We start from the raw sequence: 18403 nt of genomic DNA, 5'->3' as shown, positions 1-18403 counted from the left end.
CGTAGGTTCATTGTTGTCTAGCAACATGACTTCCGAGACAGGATTACTGTACACTCTGAAGTAGTACGTATCCTTGTCACCCTACAAGGTACGGCAGTGACTTGATCGAAACTTCATGATCACTATCATAAGCTTCTACTTCAATTGGTGTAGGTGCCACATGAACAACTTCCTGTGCCCTGATACACACTGGTTGAAGTGATGGTTCAATAACCACATCAAGTCTCCACCATCCTCCCACTCAACTTTTCGAGAGAAACCTTTCCTCGAGAAAGGACCCGATTGAAGAAACAATCCATATTGCTTTCGGATCTGAATTAGGAGGTATACCCAATTGTTTTGGGTGTCCTATGAAGATGCATTTTATCCGCTTTGGGTTCGAGCTTATCAACCTGAAACTTTTTCACATAAGCGTCGCAGCCCCAAACCTTTAAGAAATGACAGCATAGGTTTCTCTAAACCGGTGTCATCTCAACGGAATTACGTGGTACCCTATTAAAGTGAGTGCGGGTGTCTCTAATGCCTAACCCATGAACGATAGTGGTAATTCGATAAGAGACATCATGGCACCCACCATATCCAATAGGGTGCCACTATGATGTTCGGACACACCATCACACTATGGTGTTCCAGGCGGTATTAATTGTAAAACAATTTCCACAATGTCTTAATTGCGTGCCAAAACTCGTAACTCAGATATTCATCTCTACGATCATATCATAGACATTTTATCCTCTTGTCACAATGATCTTCTACTTCACTCTGAAATTACTTGAACCATCCAATAATTCAGACTTGTGTTTCATCAAGTAAATATTCTCAACATCTACTCGAATCATCTGTGAAGTAAGAACATAACGATATTCACTGCATGCCTCAGCACTCATTGGACTGGACACATCAAAATGTGTTACTTCCAACGAGTTGCTATCTTGTTCCGTCTTACTAAAACGAGGCTTTCAGTCATCTTGCCCATGTGGTATGATTTGCATGTCTCAAGTGATTCAAAATCAAGTGAGTTCAAACGGTCCATTTGCATGGAGTTTCTTCATGCGTATACACCAATAGACATGGTTCGCATGTCTCAAACTTTTCAAAAAATGAGTGAGTCCAAAGATCCATCAACATGGAGCTTCTTCATGCGTTTTATATCGATATGACTTACGTGGCAGTGCCACAAGTAGGTGGTACTATCATTACTATCTTTTGGCATGAACATGTGTATCACTACGATCGAGATTCAATGAACCATTCATTTTAGGTGCAAGACCATTGAAGGTATTATTCAAATTAACAGAGTAACCATTATTCTCCTTAAATGAATAACCATATTGCGATAGACATAATCCAATTATATCTATGCTCAACGCAAACACCAATCTCGATGGTAGAGGGAGCGTGCGATGGTTGATCATATCAACATTAGAAACACTTCCAACACATATCGTCAGCTCACCTTTAGCTAGTCTCCGTTTATTCCGTAGCTTTTATTTCGAGTTACTAACACTTGGCAACCGAACCGGTATCTAATACCCTGGTGCTACTAGGAGTACTAGTAAAGTACACATCAACACAATGTATATCCAATATACTTCTATCGACCTTGCCAGCCTTCTCATCTACCAAGTATCTAGGGTAATTCTGCTCCAGCGGCTGTTCCCTTTATTACAGAAGCACTTAGTCTCGGGTTTGGGTTCAACCTTGGGTTTCTTCACTAGAGCAGCAGCTGAATTGCCGTTTCATGAAGTATCCCTTCGTGCCCTTGCCCTTCTTGAAACTAGTGGTTTCACCAACCATCAACAACGGATGCTCCTTCTTGATTTCTACTTTCGCGGTGTCAAACATCGTGAATACCTCAAGGATCATCATATCTATCCCTGATATGTTATAGTTCATCACGAAGCTCTAGCATCTTGGTGGCAATGACATTGGAGAAACATCACTATCTCATCTGGAAGATCAACTCCCACTCGATTCAAGTGATTGTTGCTCTCAGACAATCTGATCGCAAGCTCAACGATTGAGTTTTTCTCCCTGAGTTTGTAGGCTAAGAAAATCGGCGGAGGTCTTATACCTCTTGACGTGGGCACGAGCCTGAAATCCTAATTTCAGCCCTCGAAACATCTCATATGATCCGCGATGTTTCGAAAAACATCTTTGGTGCCTTTACTTAAGCCATTTAACTGAACTATCACGTAGTTATCAAAACGTGTATGTCCGATGTTCGCAACATCCACAGACGACGTTTGGGGTTCAGCACACTAAGCAGTGCATTAAGGACATAAGCTTTCTACTGTCCGCATAATTGCTACTATCAACTTTCAACTATATTTTCTCTAGGAACATATCTAAAACAGTAGAACTAAAGCGCGAGCTACGACATAATTTGCAAAATCCTTTTGACTATGTTCAGGATAATTAAGTTCATCTTATGAACTCCCACTCAGATAGACATCCCTCTGGTCATCTAAGTGATTACATGATCCGAGTCAACTAGGCCGTGTCCGATCATCACGTGAGACGGACTAGTCATCATCGGTGAACATCTTCATGTTGATCGTATCTGCTATACGACTCATGCTCGACCTTTCGGTCTCCGTGTTCCGAGGCCATGTCTGTACATGCTAGGCTCGTCAAGTTAACCCTAAGTGTTTTCGCGTGTGTAAATCTGTCTTACACCCGTTGTATGTGAACGTAAGAATCCATCACACCCGATCATCACGTGGTGCTTAGAAGCGACGAACTGTAGCAACGGTGCACAGTTAGGGGAGAACACTTCTTGAAATTGTTGTAAGGGATCATCTTATTTACTACTGTCGTTCTAAGCAAACAAGATGCATAAACATGATAAACATCACATGCAATCAAATAGAGTAGTGACATGATATGGCCAATATCATATAGCTCCTTTGATCTTCATCTTCGGGGCTCCATGATCATCTTGTCACCGGTATGACACCATGATCTCCATCATCGTGTCTTCATGAAGTTGTCACGCCAACGAATTCTTCTACTTCTATGACTAACGCGTTTAGCAATAAAGTAAAGTAGTTTACATGGCGTTCTTCAATGACACACAGGTCATACAATAAATAAAGACAACTCCTATGGCTCCTGCCGGTTGTCATACTCATCGACATGCAAGTCATGATTCTTATTACAAGAACATGATCAATCTCATACATCACATATCATTCATCACATTCTTCTTGGCCATATCACATCACATAGCATACCCTGCAAAAACAAGTTAGACGTCCTCTAATTGTTGTTTGCATGTTTTACGTGGCTGCTATGGGTTTCTAGCAAGAACGTTTCTTACCTATGCAAAACCACAACGTGATATGCCAATTGCTATTTACCCTTCATAAGGACCCTTTTCATCGAATCCGTTCCGACTAAAGTGGGAGAGACTGGCACCCGCTAGCCACCTTATGCACCAAGTGCATGTCAGTCGGTGGAACCTGTCTCACGTAAGAGTACGTGTAAGGTCGGTCCGGGCCGCTTCATCCCACAATACCGTCGAAACAAGATTGGACTAGTAACGGTAAGCATATTGAACAAAATCAACGCCCACAACTACTTTGTGTTCTACTCGTGCAAAGAATCTACGCAATAGACCTAGCTCATGATGCCACTGTTGGGGAACGTAGCAGAAATTCAAAATTTTCCTACGTGTCACCAAGATCTATCTATGGAGAAACCAGCAACGAGGGAAGGAGAGTGCATCTACATACCCTTGTAGATCGCTAAGCGGAAGCGTTCAAGAGAACGGGGTTGAAGGAGTCGTACTCGTCGTGATCCAAATCACCGGAGATCCTAGTGCCGAACGGACGGCACCTCCGCGTTCAACACACGTACAGCCCGGTGACGTCTCCCACGCCTTGATCCAGCAAGGAGAGAGGGAGAGGTTGAGGAAGACTCCATCCAGCAGCAGCACAACGGCGTGGTGGTGGTGGAGGAGCGTGGCAATCCAGCAGGGCTTCACCAAGCACCATGGGAGAGGAGGAGTAGGGAGAGAGGTAGGGCTGCACCAAGAGGGAGAGAACTCATGTGTTGGGCTGCTCCAAAACCTCCAATATATATAGGGGGGGAGGGGGCTGCGCCCCCTTTAGGGTTTCCCACCCCAAGGGGTGCGGCCAAGGGGGGAGGAGTGCCTCCCAAGTCAAGTGGAGGCCTCCCCCTTTAGGGTTTTTCCCTTCCCATGCGCATGGGCCTTGGGGGGCTGGTGCCCCTGGCCCATTAAGGCTAGGGCGCCCCCCTACAGCCCATGCTACTGTATTGGACGTGGTGGAACAATTTCCGGACCTCCGGACCCCTCCGGAATCCTCCGGAACCTTCTGGAAGCTTCCCGGTACAATACCGAAAAAACCCGAACTTTTTCCGGAACCAGAACAACAACTTTCCATATATAAATATTTACCTCCGGACCATTACGGAACTCCTCGTGACGTCCGGGATCTCATCTGGGACTCCGAACAACATTCGGTAACCACATACAAACTTCCTTTATAACCCTAGCGTCATCGAACCTTAAGTGTGTAGACCCTACGGGTTCGGGAGACATGCAGACATGACCGAGACGTTCTCCGGTCAATAACCAACAGCGGGATCTGGATACCCATGTTGGCTCCCACATGTTCCACGATGATCTCATCGGATGAACCACGATGTCAAGGACTCAATCGATCCCGTATACAATTCCCTTTGTCTAGCGGTATTGTACTTGCCCGAGATTCGATCGTCGGTATCCCGATACCTTGTTCAATCTCGTTACCGGCAAGTCTCTTTACTCGTTCCGCAACACATCATCCCGTGATGAACTCCTTGATCACATTGTGCACATTCTGATGATGTCCTACCGAGTGGGCCCAGAGGTACCTCTCCGTTTACACGGAGTGACAAATCCCAGTCTCGATTCGTGCCAACCCAACAGACACTTTCGGAGATACCTGTAGTGCACCTTTATAATCACCCAGTTACGTTGTGACGTTTGGTACACCCAAAGCATTCCTACGGTATCCGGGAGTTGCACAATCTCATGGTCTAAGAAAAAGATACTTGACATTAGAAAAGCTTTAGCATACGAACTACACGATCTTTGTGCTAGGCTTAGGATTGGGTCTTGTCCATCACATCATTCTCCTAATGATGTGATCCCGTTATCAACGACATCCAATGTCCATAGTCAGGAAACCATGACTATCTGTTGATCACAACGAGCTAGTCAACTAGAGGCTCACTAGGGACATATTGTGGTCTATGTATTCACACGTGTATTACGATTTCCGGATAATACAGTTATAGCATGAATAAAAGACTATTATCATGAACAAAGAAATATAATAATAACACTTTTATTATTGCCTTTAGGGCATATTTCCAACAGTGTTGTGATATCTTCTCGTGGGTCTCTGATCTTGATCGTGCACGTTTACGTGTATGATTAGTGCATGATTGAATCGGGGACATGACAGCTACTCTTCAACGCCAGGGGCTAACATTGGGCGCTATTTCTACGGTAATTAAACTATCTATGTGTCGCACGCGATGGGGGGGGGGGAGAAAGCGCTCGACGCACATCTTTGCGCCCCGTGGCGTCCGATGCCAGGATTTGATTGCTTTAACTGCCAATCGACCGGGGTATTGATAGGAAGGAATCCTGGCGCCTTGCATTGTACAAGCCCTAAACTTCTTTCACTAAATTTATTTTTATTTTTATTTTTAATTACATAAAAAATAGATGGTTGACTAAGACCCGCCAGTCAGTGACACACATGAGGGCTATGGTGCGGTGGCCGCCGGCGAGGAGCGACACGAGCTGCGGCATTCCGGCGAGTGGCGGTGGGTGGCAGCGGCGGTGTTTATAAGAAGTTGGGGCAAGTGGAGGTGTGTCTCCGGCAGATATATCTTTGGTGGATTTGCTCGGATCTCGTTGTTGTTCGTCTACGTTCGTGTGTCTTCGGTTTGGATCCTTCTGATCTACGCTATTTTTCATCGGCGGCGGTTGCTGTTTTGGGGTGCTGGTCCTATGGGGCCTTAGCACGACGACTTCCCGACTGTCTACTACAACAAGTTGTGCCCGGCTCCGGCGATGGAGGGGCGATGACGGCGGCGCGCCTTCAGCTCGCTTCGGTGCTCGTAGTCGTCGCTAAGTGATCTACGAATCTGGATGTAATTTTTATTTCTGGTATTCGTTGTACTGCCATAATTGAAAATGAATAGATTGGAAGTTTTTCCGAAAAAATGTTGGGGCAAAAGAAACTCTCGAATGGTTCTCGTAAAGTTGATCTTCCTGTAAACCTGTGGGGAGAAAATGTCATTTTGTAGTGGTTTTTTGCGGTAATTTTTGGTAAACATCGATTATTCCAGAGATACGGGAGAGAGATGCCCTAACCAGAATTAAGGTAGGTCGGGCAATACCAATTTCGCACTAAGCCACTGGCATCTTCTCTAATCTCTCGCCAGCGGTGGCAGCGGGGCATCAGAGGAGTGGTATAAGAAAGAACCCTCCCCTGCCCAAACCCCTGCTTTGCCCGAGCTCCTCACCCTTATCTCCTCCATCCTCCATCCCGGGAATCTTCCTTCCCACCTTCTCCGTCCCCATGGAGTCCGGCCTCGTCGCAAGCCACCGCCTTCGCCTCCCGGCCCTCCCCTCCGCGGCCCATGCCCACCTCCTCCGCCACCGCCGCCTCGCGGCCACGCCCCTCCGCCTCCCCACCACCCCGACCCCTCTCCGCCAGCCCGCCGCGCTCCCGCTCCGCCCGTGCCTCAGGCCTCCCCGCGCCGCCTCCGTCGCCTCCCCCGCGCCGGTGCCCGGCGATGCGCCGGACAATTCCCGCAAGTTTCTCGGCGTGGACGCGCTCACGCTCAAGAAGATCGTGCCCCTGGGGCTCATGTTCTTCTGCATCCTCTTCAACTACACCATCCTGAGGGACACCAAGGACGTCCTCGTCGTCACCGCCAAGGGGAGCAGCGCCGAGATCATCCCCTTCCTCAAGACGTGGGTCAACCTCCCCATGGCCATCGGCTTCATGCTTCTCTACTCCAAGCTCGCCGACGTGCTCTCCAAGGAGGCGCTCTTCTACACCGTCATCTTCCCCTTCATCGCCTTCTTCGGCGTCTTCGGATACGTGCTCTACCCTATGCGCGACGCCATCCACCCCACCGCGCTCGCCGACCGCCTCCTCGCGTCGCTCGGCCCCAGCTTCCTGGGCCCCGTCGCCATCCTCCGCGTATGGAGTTTCTGCCTCTTCTACGTCATGGCGGAGCTCTGGGGCAGCGTTGTCATCTCCGTCCTGTTTTGGGGATTCGCCAATCAGGTACACTCAGGGAAACACTTCTCGTTCCGGAATCTTGGCAATAAGTGTGCAAAATTGTTGGGTCCTCCGTTGTTCCAAAATATTGGGAACGACTAAAGTACGTGTGCACAGGAATTTATAAATTACTGTTTCAGAATCAGTCGCAGTAGATGGTTCTGCTGTTATACAGTTTCTCATGTGCCAGTACTGTTGTTCTTAGATTACTACGGTTGAAGAGGCTAAAGAGTTTTACCCACTCTTCGGGCTTGGGGCCAATGTGGCTCTCATCTTCTCTGGTCGCACGGTGAAATACTTCTCAAACATGAGGCAGAATTTGGGTCCAGGGGTGGACGGATGGGCTATTTCACTGAAGGGCATGATGAGCATAGTGGTTGTACTGGGTTTCGTCATTGCCGGTATCTATTGGGGGGTGAACAAGTATGTTATTGATAAAACATCTCTGCCGGTCGAACGGAAGAAAAAGGTTAGCTTTGGTTTCTGTGCTTTTACTACTTGTATATATAATAGAGTTTCTGTTGACGGTGCTGTGCATAAATCTTATAGAATAAGCCAAAGCTTAGCATGGGGGAGAGTTTGAAGGTGCTGGTATCATCTCGATATGTGAGGGATCTTGCCACACTGGTCGTTGCGTATGGTATAAGCATCAACCTTGTAGAGGTGACATGGAAATCGAAATTGAAGGCACAGGTAAGTTCATCCATAAATCAGGACTTACAATTTGTATAGTACTCCCTTCATTCCACAATGTAGTGCTTCCTCTATCCCCGTGCTTCAACTTTGACCGCAGATTTAACTGCCAAGACCGATTGCGGCGGGAGCAAAAATTATATCAGTGAATTCGTATTCAAAAGAAGTTTTCAATTATATATTTTTTTCTCCCGCCGCAGTTGGTCTCGTTGGTTAAATTTATGGTCAAAGTTGGACCTCGGAAAGCGTGGGCGCACTATATTTTGGAATGGAGGGAGTATATAGACGACATAGTAGTTAACTTTTATGTTGTTCTGTTGCAGTTCCCAAGTCCTAACGAGTATTCTTCATTCATGGGTGATTTCTCAACGGCTACTGGCATAGCTACGTTTACAATGATGTTGTTGGGGAGATTAATTCTTAGAAAATTCGGGTGGGGAGTTGCAGCTACAATCACCCCTGCAGTGTTGCTTGTCACTGGAGTTGGATTCTTCTCACTGCTTCTGTTTGGTGAGCCACTCACTCCTCTTCTAGCCACGTTTGGGATGACGCCTTTGCTTGCTGCGGTCTTCGTTGGGGCACTACAGAACATTTTCAGTAAGAGTGCAAAGTACAGTTTGTTCGATCCTTGCAAAGAAATGGCGTACATTCCTTTGGACGAGGACATGAAGGTTAGTGCTGAAAGTTACTTGTTCTTAATGTAGAAAATCTCTCGCCAGTTATAATATAGTAGCGTGGGAACACACGGCAAAAACAACCAGTCATGTTTCATACTGTTTTGGATTTCCAAGATCTGAAATCGATTTACTAGTAACTGAAACAAAACAGAACGTGTCGTCAATCATGATGATTATGTAACTATGGTATTTTTAAGCTTCTTTGCTGTCTCAGTTTAGTACAGTTCAAAAGAAAGTATAGATTTTGAGAACAGACAAGGAAGAATGTGAATAGAACATAAACTTCATTTGATATACTTGCTATATTACAAAATGAGAATCAATCATCATATGATAAAAATATACATGCAAAACTGTATAGTTTGATGAGGCCTGGTTTAAATTGTAACTAGAATTTGGTTATGTTGATATGATCAAAGTATGTTTAAGTTGTTGTGTTTCATTATTTTTACTTCCAATCGTAACTGTCTCGCACACTAGAATCGTTGCTCAATGTTATCTCACAATTATCTGTACTTGTTTGTTGTTCCCTCTCGTCATGAAGAAAGGCGTGCTTTCTCCCGCGTTCCTGAAAAAAAATGATATATACTTAATTATCAGAAATTTTATGATGGATATAAACGCCTTAGTAGTCCACAGGCCTTGATGCTTTAACGAATACACTTGACTATTGTCGAATTCTTGATACTTATTGAGTAACCTTTTCTCTTGTTGTGATTATAGGTCAAAGGTAAGGCAGCAATAGATGTGGTATGCAACCCATTGGGAAAATCTGGAGGTGCCCTGATCCAGCAGTTCATGATCTTGTCATTTGGGTCTCTTGCTAACTCAACGCCGTACCTTGGAGGAATATTGCTGGTGATTGTCATCGCGTGGTTGGGCGCCGTAAGGTCCCTCGACTCGCAGTTCTCTCCCCTGGCAAAGCAAGACCTGGAGAGGGAACAACAACTGAAAGCAGAGGCGGTAGAAACGACAGCTCAAGTCGTCGGGACAGGAAACGGCTCTCTTCAAGAAAATGTTGCCAGCCAGAACTCCACGAACGGTACAGTCATCAAACAATCGCAAGAACCCGAGATCACTGCCCCTGAAAAATCTGGCAAGCAGTCTCAATAAGTTTCCGCCCCCAGAAATTTAGTTAGTACAAGTTTTTGATGGAACCAAATGTTGCTTGGTTGGGCCTGCCGCCATGGGGAGCTGCTGGGAAAGGCAGTAGTGATTGATAAGAAAAATAAGATGGCCTATTCTTCTGTTGTTGTAGCATATTTTTGACTTCATGCGAGTATCTATAGCTGTTTACTGGGAGTATCTGTAGCTGTTTGGTTTGTGGCTCCGTAGATATGGAACTATTTTTCTTGATTTTTTTATATTACAATTTTGCGGAAAATCTGCTTTCACAGATCTATTAGTCCATGCTCAAAAGTTACTACTCCTACTTTTTTTTTTGCTACTGCTTGTTATTCAAATAAACCCTAATCTTTCGGAACACTGATCAGACAATTAATCATGAGCCTTGCCTAATTCTGGCATCAATATATGCCCAAAATACAGCACAACCCCTGCAAAGTTGAAGAAAGGAGTGCCCTTAAGAAGCATATTTGTGCACGTTTTCCAGACTTGACTTTGTCAATATATAAGCTATATATTACGCAGGATTTTTTCGCCCTTTTAACGAAACATCGGCCAAGTTTTTACAGGACAAGATACCTAGTTCTTCACTCTTCCCGCCCTACATATCTAATCTAAACCTCTAACTCCTAGTGTTAGCTGGAGTATATAGCATGCCTGGGTGAGTGTTTTCCCCTCGTCAGCAGTAGAACATCACCCTCTTCACCCTCTCTTTCACCGCCGGCATAGTCTTCATGGCGCCTCCATTCCTCCAGTTGGCATTCTTCACCGAGAGGTTATCTTGGTCCATGTAGAAACGTGCCCGGAATGCGGCTAGATGAGCGTAGTAAACAGGCGGCACTGCTCAAACAACACAACAGATCAAAGGCCAAAGTTCAGATTTGTCACCAAATTGTAACGTCGAAAGAGGAAATGTATTCAGCAGGAGCACAAGAAGGAAGAAGAAATTACCCACAGAAACAGACCGTGTGCAACGCGCATACCTGCGACGAATTCACATAGCTAGTAAGATATTCTTCAAACTGAATAGCGAAATGCAACTTTGGTTCTGAAAAAGTATCATGAATTATAGGATGGGAACAGCATACGTGTAGCAAAGGTTGTTTGTCAAAGTCTGCATTTCGTCCGCCGTGAAATTGTTCTCGTCCCACAGAACATGATAATGTGCTGGCTTACTGGTGCCCTGGCAATGTCACTAACATTAGCTAACTCACTATAAGATCATCTCAGCTTTTACCACTATAATTATTGCACAGGTTGTTCTCTGCATTTTATACATTCAAGCATATAATCATAGCCGCAAAATATGAAATCAAGGCAATCCTTTCAAATTCTATCAGACGCACCCTTACCTGAATTCCAGCATGACTGCAGAGGTAGAAATCAAACTGTGTGGGATGGCATATCTTCGAATCAACAACGGTGCCTATTTTAGGAGGAACCAATGAGCAGCTATGAAAATTTATTAGGGCAAACAAAATGTAAATTAATAAATGGGTCATCAATATCTTGATGATGGAATGGCACGTCATACCAGGCAGAATATTTCCGCTCTTGTCGGTGCTACTTTTATCGTTGTGGTTGTTTGCAAATAGTTTTGTATGGTGACGCTTTTGGACTATCACAAACGTCACTGGAGGTTGGTAATTTGGTTCTAAAGACGCACAAGCCTGAAAAAACTCCAAGGGGTTAATTAGGATATTTTATCGTGTAAGCATGTCAACATAATAGGTAGAACATTAGTTGACAACCTTGCGGATAGCATCTAACTCGTAAAGTAATACTTGATGGAACTGTCCTGCGCTGACACCGTCCCTGCAGAAGAAAAGAGTTCGTAATTATCTGAACTTCCATACAACACAAAACAGGTGGCAATAGCAAGCCTTTTGTACTCTGCAAGAGATATCCAACATGCACAGTGAAGTACTACCTGTAGAAGATTATTCTCAATGGTTTCTGCCCTGTGGCTTTCCTGAAGGAAATTAAAAGCTCCCTGTATGAAGTTGCACAAAGAAAGGAAATTCGTCAAGCTCATTCTGTGCATGGGGGTCCTGATATTTTTTCCAAGAGATCCAGTGATCTAATGTTGGAGGCTCTATATAACACTTTCACGGCACATGATGACGGATGATCAAAACGCACACATTGTTCTGTGCTTCTTTGTCGTCTCAAGTGAACTTGTGTTATCAAGGGTGTGACTCAGTGTATGAGAAATACCTGATCATGCCTCCGGTTACAGTGCCTCGCTGAGGATCATGCCATGTTTTGTAGAGGTCCTGGATGAGCTCTTGCCGATAAGCTTGAGCACACACCAATCCAGCGTACTTTGTAACTTCTGGCCAGTCTTGAGAAGCAACAACCTGTAAAAGCATCGTATTAGAGGAAAATCATATGGAAAATTGGTTAAAGAGACAGCAGAGTAATGCTAAATCTTACTGCAGCTATAGATGGACTGGTATCCTCTCTGGTTTCAGGATGTGTTACATCTGCACCAAATATTATTGTCGGTATATCACTGACCAATGGGATCCTCCGACTTACCGCGTCCAAGAGTACGGTATTTCTTCCCCCCATCTGATTTCACCAAAATTGTTAAACATGAGATATAGTCAATTGTCTCTATCATCAGAGGATAACTTACTTTCTGAACGTGGAATCTACTGTATGTGTGAAAAGAAGGCCATTGCTCCCAGTTAATAACTACCTTAACATTGATTTTGAGTGAGACATTGGCCAGGTATCGTTTGCAGATCTTAAATACATGCTTTGCTAAGCAGCACTGTGACATTAATCCCAATTCGGTTTCACAAATGCGCTTTATGTCACCTGAAAATTAATACTCATTATATGTGAGAAAAGCAGAAAGGACGAGCAGAAGACTGAAAAATATTTGCAACAAAGTACTGTACAATAGGAGGTGAAACTGCATCCTCACCATACAATGCGCCATTGCTGTCAGGGAGGATTACCAAAAGAAGCTCAAGCTCCTTTCCCTTGAGTTTTTTCAGTGCAGCGTTATACACATGCTTAAGCGCCTGTACTGCTTGCTCTGGTCTAGCCGAATACATTGGTATAGCAGGCTCACTGTTGAACTCCTGCAATGCCATTTAACAAATAACAGTTGCTTGAAAAAATATTGCTAGTCTGCAACTGAAAAAAGCAAGCCTCTGTATAATACTCCCTCCGTTCCTAAATACTTGTCTTTCTAGAGATTTCAACAAGTGACTACATACGGTGCAAAATGAGTGAATCTACACTTTAAAATATGTCTACATACATCCGTATATTGAGTCCATTTGAAATGCCTAGAAAGACAAGTATTTGGGAACGGAGGGAGTATAATATACTAGCATAAATGAGAGGTATACCATGCCTAAAAGTCTACACGTTTGGGCTAACTCCTGGCAAAATCCACTGGCAGTGTTTTCTTGAACACTTCTTGAGAAGTTGATGGATGCCCAATGATTCACAGTGCATCCATTGACAACTTTCTGCAAAAATGATTTTATTTCAGTGGTGAATTGACAACTTCAGGCACAATAGTAACTCTACTACAACTGAGAAATGATGACTTCAGCAGAGTGGATATTAACCTTGTTTTTCATGTCCCATTGGCCAACACGAGGTAAGCACTCTGACTCTTTTCCGGTATCATGATATTTTAGCTTCACACAGAAAGGCAAGTCAGGAATGAGCAGAGAAGCTGGCAATAGCAAATTGGAGAATAGCATTGATCTTACCCAGGGTGCAGGCAGAACTCTTGCTTCAATAGAGGTGAGTTTGTCGCTTATGTTTATCCCAAATTCCTTCGCATAGGGATCTTGATCATATCCATTTTGGTGAACGGTCTGAAAACAGTTGCCTTTTAGTCTTTTAGGCAATTTTGGTAGGGGCCAGACCATGTTTTATGTTACTCAATGTTGTGTAATGAAACAAAACAAGAAGAATTGGCTGCGAGCAGTGAAAATTGTACTCTTTCTATATCGGGTTTTGACTGAATTATGTTGAAGCACTGACAAAAACAGAGTACATGCACGTTTGGTTCATAACCGAGCTTGGCTAAGATTTTCCTCTAAACTGTGGCAAGCTAAAAAGGGTGCGTCAAATAAATTGGTATTGGCAAAAGTTGTGCGAGTTCGGTGACAGGTGGAAGGTGGAGCAGGCTGGTAAGTATGCCGCGACACTTACAGCCGTGCCAGTAAAACAAACAGTAGCTATACAGAGCTGTCACGTCTGTTGCAAAGTGTGTCAATGAAGCAAAAAATATTCTTCAATGTACTACTCAAAGAATGAAATAAACTTGCAATGTTAATTATTCAAAAAATGAAGAAGTTATTCAAAATAAATTTGGCATGTTAGCATCTGAATTTCTTATGAATGGTGTCTGCAAATATTGCCAAGTTCAATCACTTTTTGAGTATACCAAGAAACACTCCATACCCGTCGAATATCCATTTCCTTGTCTCCAGGCCTTTGGCATGTAACTTTCAGCAATGATGTGATCTGCTTTTCATTCAACCTCTTCTTGTATCTCTGACCTTCAACAATCTTACAGGCCTGTCAATAAGCATCTCATGTCACGCAGGATTCAGCAATAGGAAAAGCATCATGTATTGCACTGGCTGATAGAAAGTTGTGACAGCGCGAGACTAAAGACATTAGTTACTGACCTCCATTGGTAGATAATTTGGCTTCTTTTGGTTTCCTACAAGAAGGCAGGGAAGATGTTGTTGCTTTATGGTAAAACCATACATTTCCTTGAAGTACTCTACAACCGATTTCATTTCATCGTCAATTAGGAAACTGTTATAAGAAAAAGAGCAAAGGCAGGTGCTGAAATGTTAGCCCAAGCACCACTACTTTGTTTTTTGCATGTTTAAGTACATGTTTGCGTAACAGTGTAAGAAAGGATGCCAATATGCCATGCACCGTCAATACGCTATGCACTTTAGGAGTTAGGACAAGTTTGAATTAGCATAGTTTATCTAGCAATTGTTAACACATATAACACCAAAAATTAAGGCCTCCTATTGTTCTGTAGGAATTCCATAGTATAGGATTCCTATAGGAAAAAATCAAAGAAATCTAGCGAAGCTGTGGATGAGGCTGGCTAAGGGAGAATATCATACGGAAACCAACATTCGGTGGAAACCACGCGAAAACGATGTTTTAGAGTTTCGAAAAAATCTCAAAAAAATATGGGATGTTAAAAGGGTGATGTTCTATTGCCATGCAAGATTTCAAGTTCAGATACATTAGGGATGTGAGCTATGAAAAAGACAAAATCAGCATTGAATAGTACTCCCTCCGTCCGGAAATACTTGTCAGAGAAATGGATGTATCTAGACGTGTTTTAGTTCTAGATACATCCATTTTTAACCATTTCTCCGACAAGTATTTCCGGACGGAGGGAGTACCAAACAGTAACATCACTATTCATTGCTGAATTTGTCTTTTTCATAGCTCGAATGTGTTTTTACTTGAAATTTCACATGAAAATAGAACATCATCCTCTTAACATCCCACATTTCACATGACAATAGAACATCCTCCTCCTATGGTTTCCACAAAGTTTTCTTTGAATGTTGGTCTCCGTATTATATTCTCCTGGCGGCTAATGGGGCGGTCATCTTTCGAACCAAGGTAAAAGGCACTTAAGTTTCATCAGATTCAGACTTACGGTCAGTGCTGAAACCAATGTCCGAACACCCCACTTAAGATAAATTCCTTTAGAGCCCTTTGGTTTGTTAGAATAGATTCCTATTCCTATGTAGGATTGGTTCCCATCCTTCATATTTCAAAGGAAAACAAACATTAGCCTGGACCTAATGTAAAAATTCCTATCTATGAACCAAATGACATCTCATTTGCTATAGGAACTGAGATACATGTCATCCCATTTCCTATGACTTCCCCATTCCCATGATACTTCTATCCTATCAACCAAAGGAGGCCTAACTAACTGCATATAGTTTCATGTATCAACCAGTTCAGTGCTCAAGTTGTTAAGAAAAACTGCTGTTCATGCTACAACATATTTTAAGTATTCTATTTCTCAGACTAGAACCATCACCAATAAGCCTGTCGAATCATTTTTCTTCCAGTATTTTTGATTATTACACAAACATTTCAGTTGCCAGTACAAAACTACAAATCATCCTGGAATAAGCTGAAGTTCCCATAACATTTAAAGTCCAATCAGATAAATTTTATGGCATTAAAACTGACAATCGCCGATTATTTGAAAAGTAAAATCGAAGGCAAAAAACAGGAACACAAGAATAACACCAACAGAGATTTCAGAACATACATTAGCTCATGAGTTGGTTGCGCCGTCAAGCCAAAGACGCGGTACTTCCGTCTTAAACTTCCTCGGTGAGTGATTTCGACCTTCAAATCGCGTAGAGCTTTCTTTACCTGCTTGACATCAAACACAACCATATAAACTAATCATCGGGCATGAAGTGTTGAAAAACCTCCAGTTCACAACCGAATAAGTACGATTTTCACATGGTTTTGCCTATGTAATGTACGTAAGTAGTAGTGTATCACTAGTCTGGATATAGCACATAAATGCAAGTGTGCAACACAATTTACCCTGACTCGGTTCGCGTCCGACAACGGCCTTGACATGACATCCTTCCCCAGGATCTGCGCCGCGAAGTCAATCACCGGCAGCGGCTCGACAAATGCCGTGGACGACATGTCTGAAATCGGCACCCGGGTGTAAGCTCAGGACACACACACACACAAGGAAGCAATCACTTGGATCATCAAGAGACAGGAAACGTTGAGGCAACCAAGGCATATAAGTATCTCACCAATGTTGAGTGACAATCCCATTTGGGTCGGACGGATGCTCTGGTAGAAGCCGAACCACGACTGCAAACCATCGCCGAGCCTCTGTGGCGTCCTAATGTCCGGCGAGTAGAACGACCGTCTTACGGAGAGGTACCTCTGGCTAGCGACTTCCCGCAGCACGACGTCGAGGACCTGTAGGGCCCCCTGCGGCTCATCGGGTTGCCGCCCCGCCATGAAATCCCGGAGGTTGCGCAGGTCGGCGCCGGCAGCGAATTTGATGGCCACCTTGTACTCCTTCTCCCTGCAGGTACAGGTACAGGTACAGACAAACGAAATCAATTAGTCGTCGACAGAGACGGGGCGCGTTAGGGCGTACTGTGTTTGCGTACGGATCGGCCGATTGTGGTACCGGGCGGTGGCGCCGGAGACGCCGTCGTTGTCGGCGGCGAGGCGTATGACGAACTCTCGGGCGTCGAAAGGGAGGCGGCCGGCGGTGTAGAGGTTGCTGCGGCCGTCGTAGGCCGGAAGGCGCATGCCGAGGTCGGACGCGCGGTAGAGGCGGACCAGCTCGGCCACGATGGCCCGGTTCACGCTCCGCGACCTCACCTCCGGCGTGATCTTGACCTGCAGGACATCGAAAACACCCCGCCGTGGTGGGCGTCACTGTCACGGTCACCACGGTTGCTCATGCACGGCCACGTTGTGTTCGGCGAGAGGCTAGGAGTGGCGAGCGACTTACGTCGTACTGGGTGAGGTCCTTGTCGGCGACCTCCGCGAGGAAGTGGTTGGCCTTCACCACGCAGCGCGTGCCCGCCCTCCCGAACCCCGGACGGCGGCAGAGCTCCAACCCCTTGCTCGACACCGGCGGTGGCTCCGCTGGCGCGATGGCGAAAACGCCAGTGCACGCGGCCGGCACCGCTGCCGCCTCCTCCTTGTTCCGCCCCTTCGGGCCGTTGCGCCGCGGGCCGCTCGCACCGGAATTGCACTTCTTGCCTCCCACCCCCGGCGACCGCGCGGCCGCCTTGGGCCGCGCCAAGCTGCTTTGCAGCGCCTGTCTCCGCGGCGGCCCCGGGCACCCGCCAGCCGCCCTACCACCGACCACCGTCCACGGCACCTCCAAAACCTCGAGCATCCCGCCGGACGTGGCCGCCGGGAGCCGCACTCACGCAACAAGACAAAGCAGCCGCCTGGCGATCAAGAATCCAGGCAGGAAACTCGATCCGCCGTCCAGCGGGAAGTACCAGTGGGCAGAGATAGTAGAAGAAGAAAGCCAAGATTTAGCTAGCATGCGTCAATGCGGACACGACGGCACGAGCACGGCCCGATCACCACCGTGACAGGGAGCGGGACATTCGAGCTCCGCGCGCCATAAAAGGGAGAGGTCGGCATTGACGCGACAGCCGCAGCACGCACGAAAAAGGGTTCGCGTCGACGACGTCCTCCGGCATTAAAATCCTTCCTTGTTCCAGTACCCAAGCGATAACTCCACCTGACCAACGGCGTTTTTACCAAACGGAGTAGTAGGCGTCAGCGGGACTAGGGTAGCACGTTTGGTTGCAAGGGCGGTCATGAATGGATTGGGATCGTTCAAAAAATAGACATGTTTGGTTATAAAGCCATGAATGGTTCGAGCCAAAAAAAGAGAATATGTCATGAAGATGCTGAACCGTTCCACCCAACCAAATCGGTCGAATCAAATGGCCACCCTTTGCATGCATGACTATGTGAGCATGACTGGTGCTTCCGTTCTAAATAATTAGCTCACCACTTAATATTCAGCCAAACACATGA

General features: G+C 45.4%; 2 protein-coding genes across 3 annotated transcripts; one reads left to right on the top strand and one right to left on the bottom strand.

The window, feature by feature from the left end:
- The first annotated feature begins 6516 nt into the window (after positions 1–6516).
- LOC123136896 (plastidic ATP/ADP-transporter) lies at positions 6517–10082 on the top strand. The gene is made up of 5 exons (XM_044556399.1): positions 6517–7322; positions 7522–7785; positions 7866–8009; positions 8333–8680; positions 9410–10082. Exons 1-5 carry the CDS (start codon positions 6606–6608, stop codon positions 9797–9799), a joined length of 1863 nt encoding a protein of 620 aa, XP_044412334.1. The 5' UTR covers positions 6517–6605; the 3' UTR covers positions 9800–10082.
- Positions 10083–10130: 48 nt separating this feature from the next.
- LOC123136895 (protein argonaute PNH1) lies at positions 10131–17993 on the bottom strand. Of its 2 annotated transcripts, none has more exons than XM_044556398.1 (21): positions 17352–17993; positions 17022–17236; positions 16633–16913; positions 16409–16518; positions 16122–16228; positions 14482–14614; positions 14252–14368; positions 13552–13659; positions 13405–13476; positions 13180–13302; positions 12747–12906; positions 12516–12637; positions 12248–12385; positions 12029–12171; positions 11742–11804; positions 11563–11626; positions 11346–11481; positions 11164–11237; positions 10900–10994; positions 10763–10794; positions 10131–10651 (listed from the first exon to the last, which is right to left on the bottom strand). In XM_044556398.1, the coding sequence occupies exons 1-21, from the start codon at positions 17742–17744 to the stop codon at positions 10491–10493; spliced, it is 2847 nt and encodes a 948-aa protein (XP_044412333.1). In that variant the 5' UTR covers positions 17745–17993; the 3' UTR covers positions 10131–10490. The 2 variants fall into 2 exon arrangements, 1 of the variants encoding a protein (XP_044412333.1); XR_006467451.1 differs by having other exon boundaries at positions 10586–10651; positions 10900–10986.
- Positions 17994–18403: the final 410 nt, after the last annotated feature.

The sequence above is a fragment of the Triticum aestivum genome, chromosome 6B, assembly GCF_018294505.1.
Source record: "Triticum aestivum cultivar Chinese Spring chromosome 6B, IWGSC CS RefSeq v2.1, whole genome shotgun sequence".
In the NCBI taxonomy this organism is placed as follows: domain Eukaryota; kingdom Viridiplantae; phylum Streptophyta; class Magnoliopsida; order Poales; family Poaceae; genus Triticum; species Triticum aestivum.
This window is presented reverse-complemented; position numbering and strand designations above follow the sequence as displayed.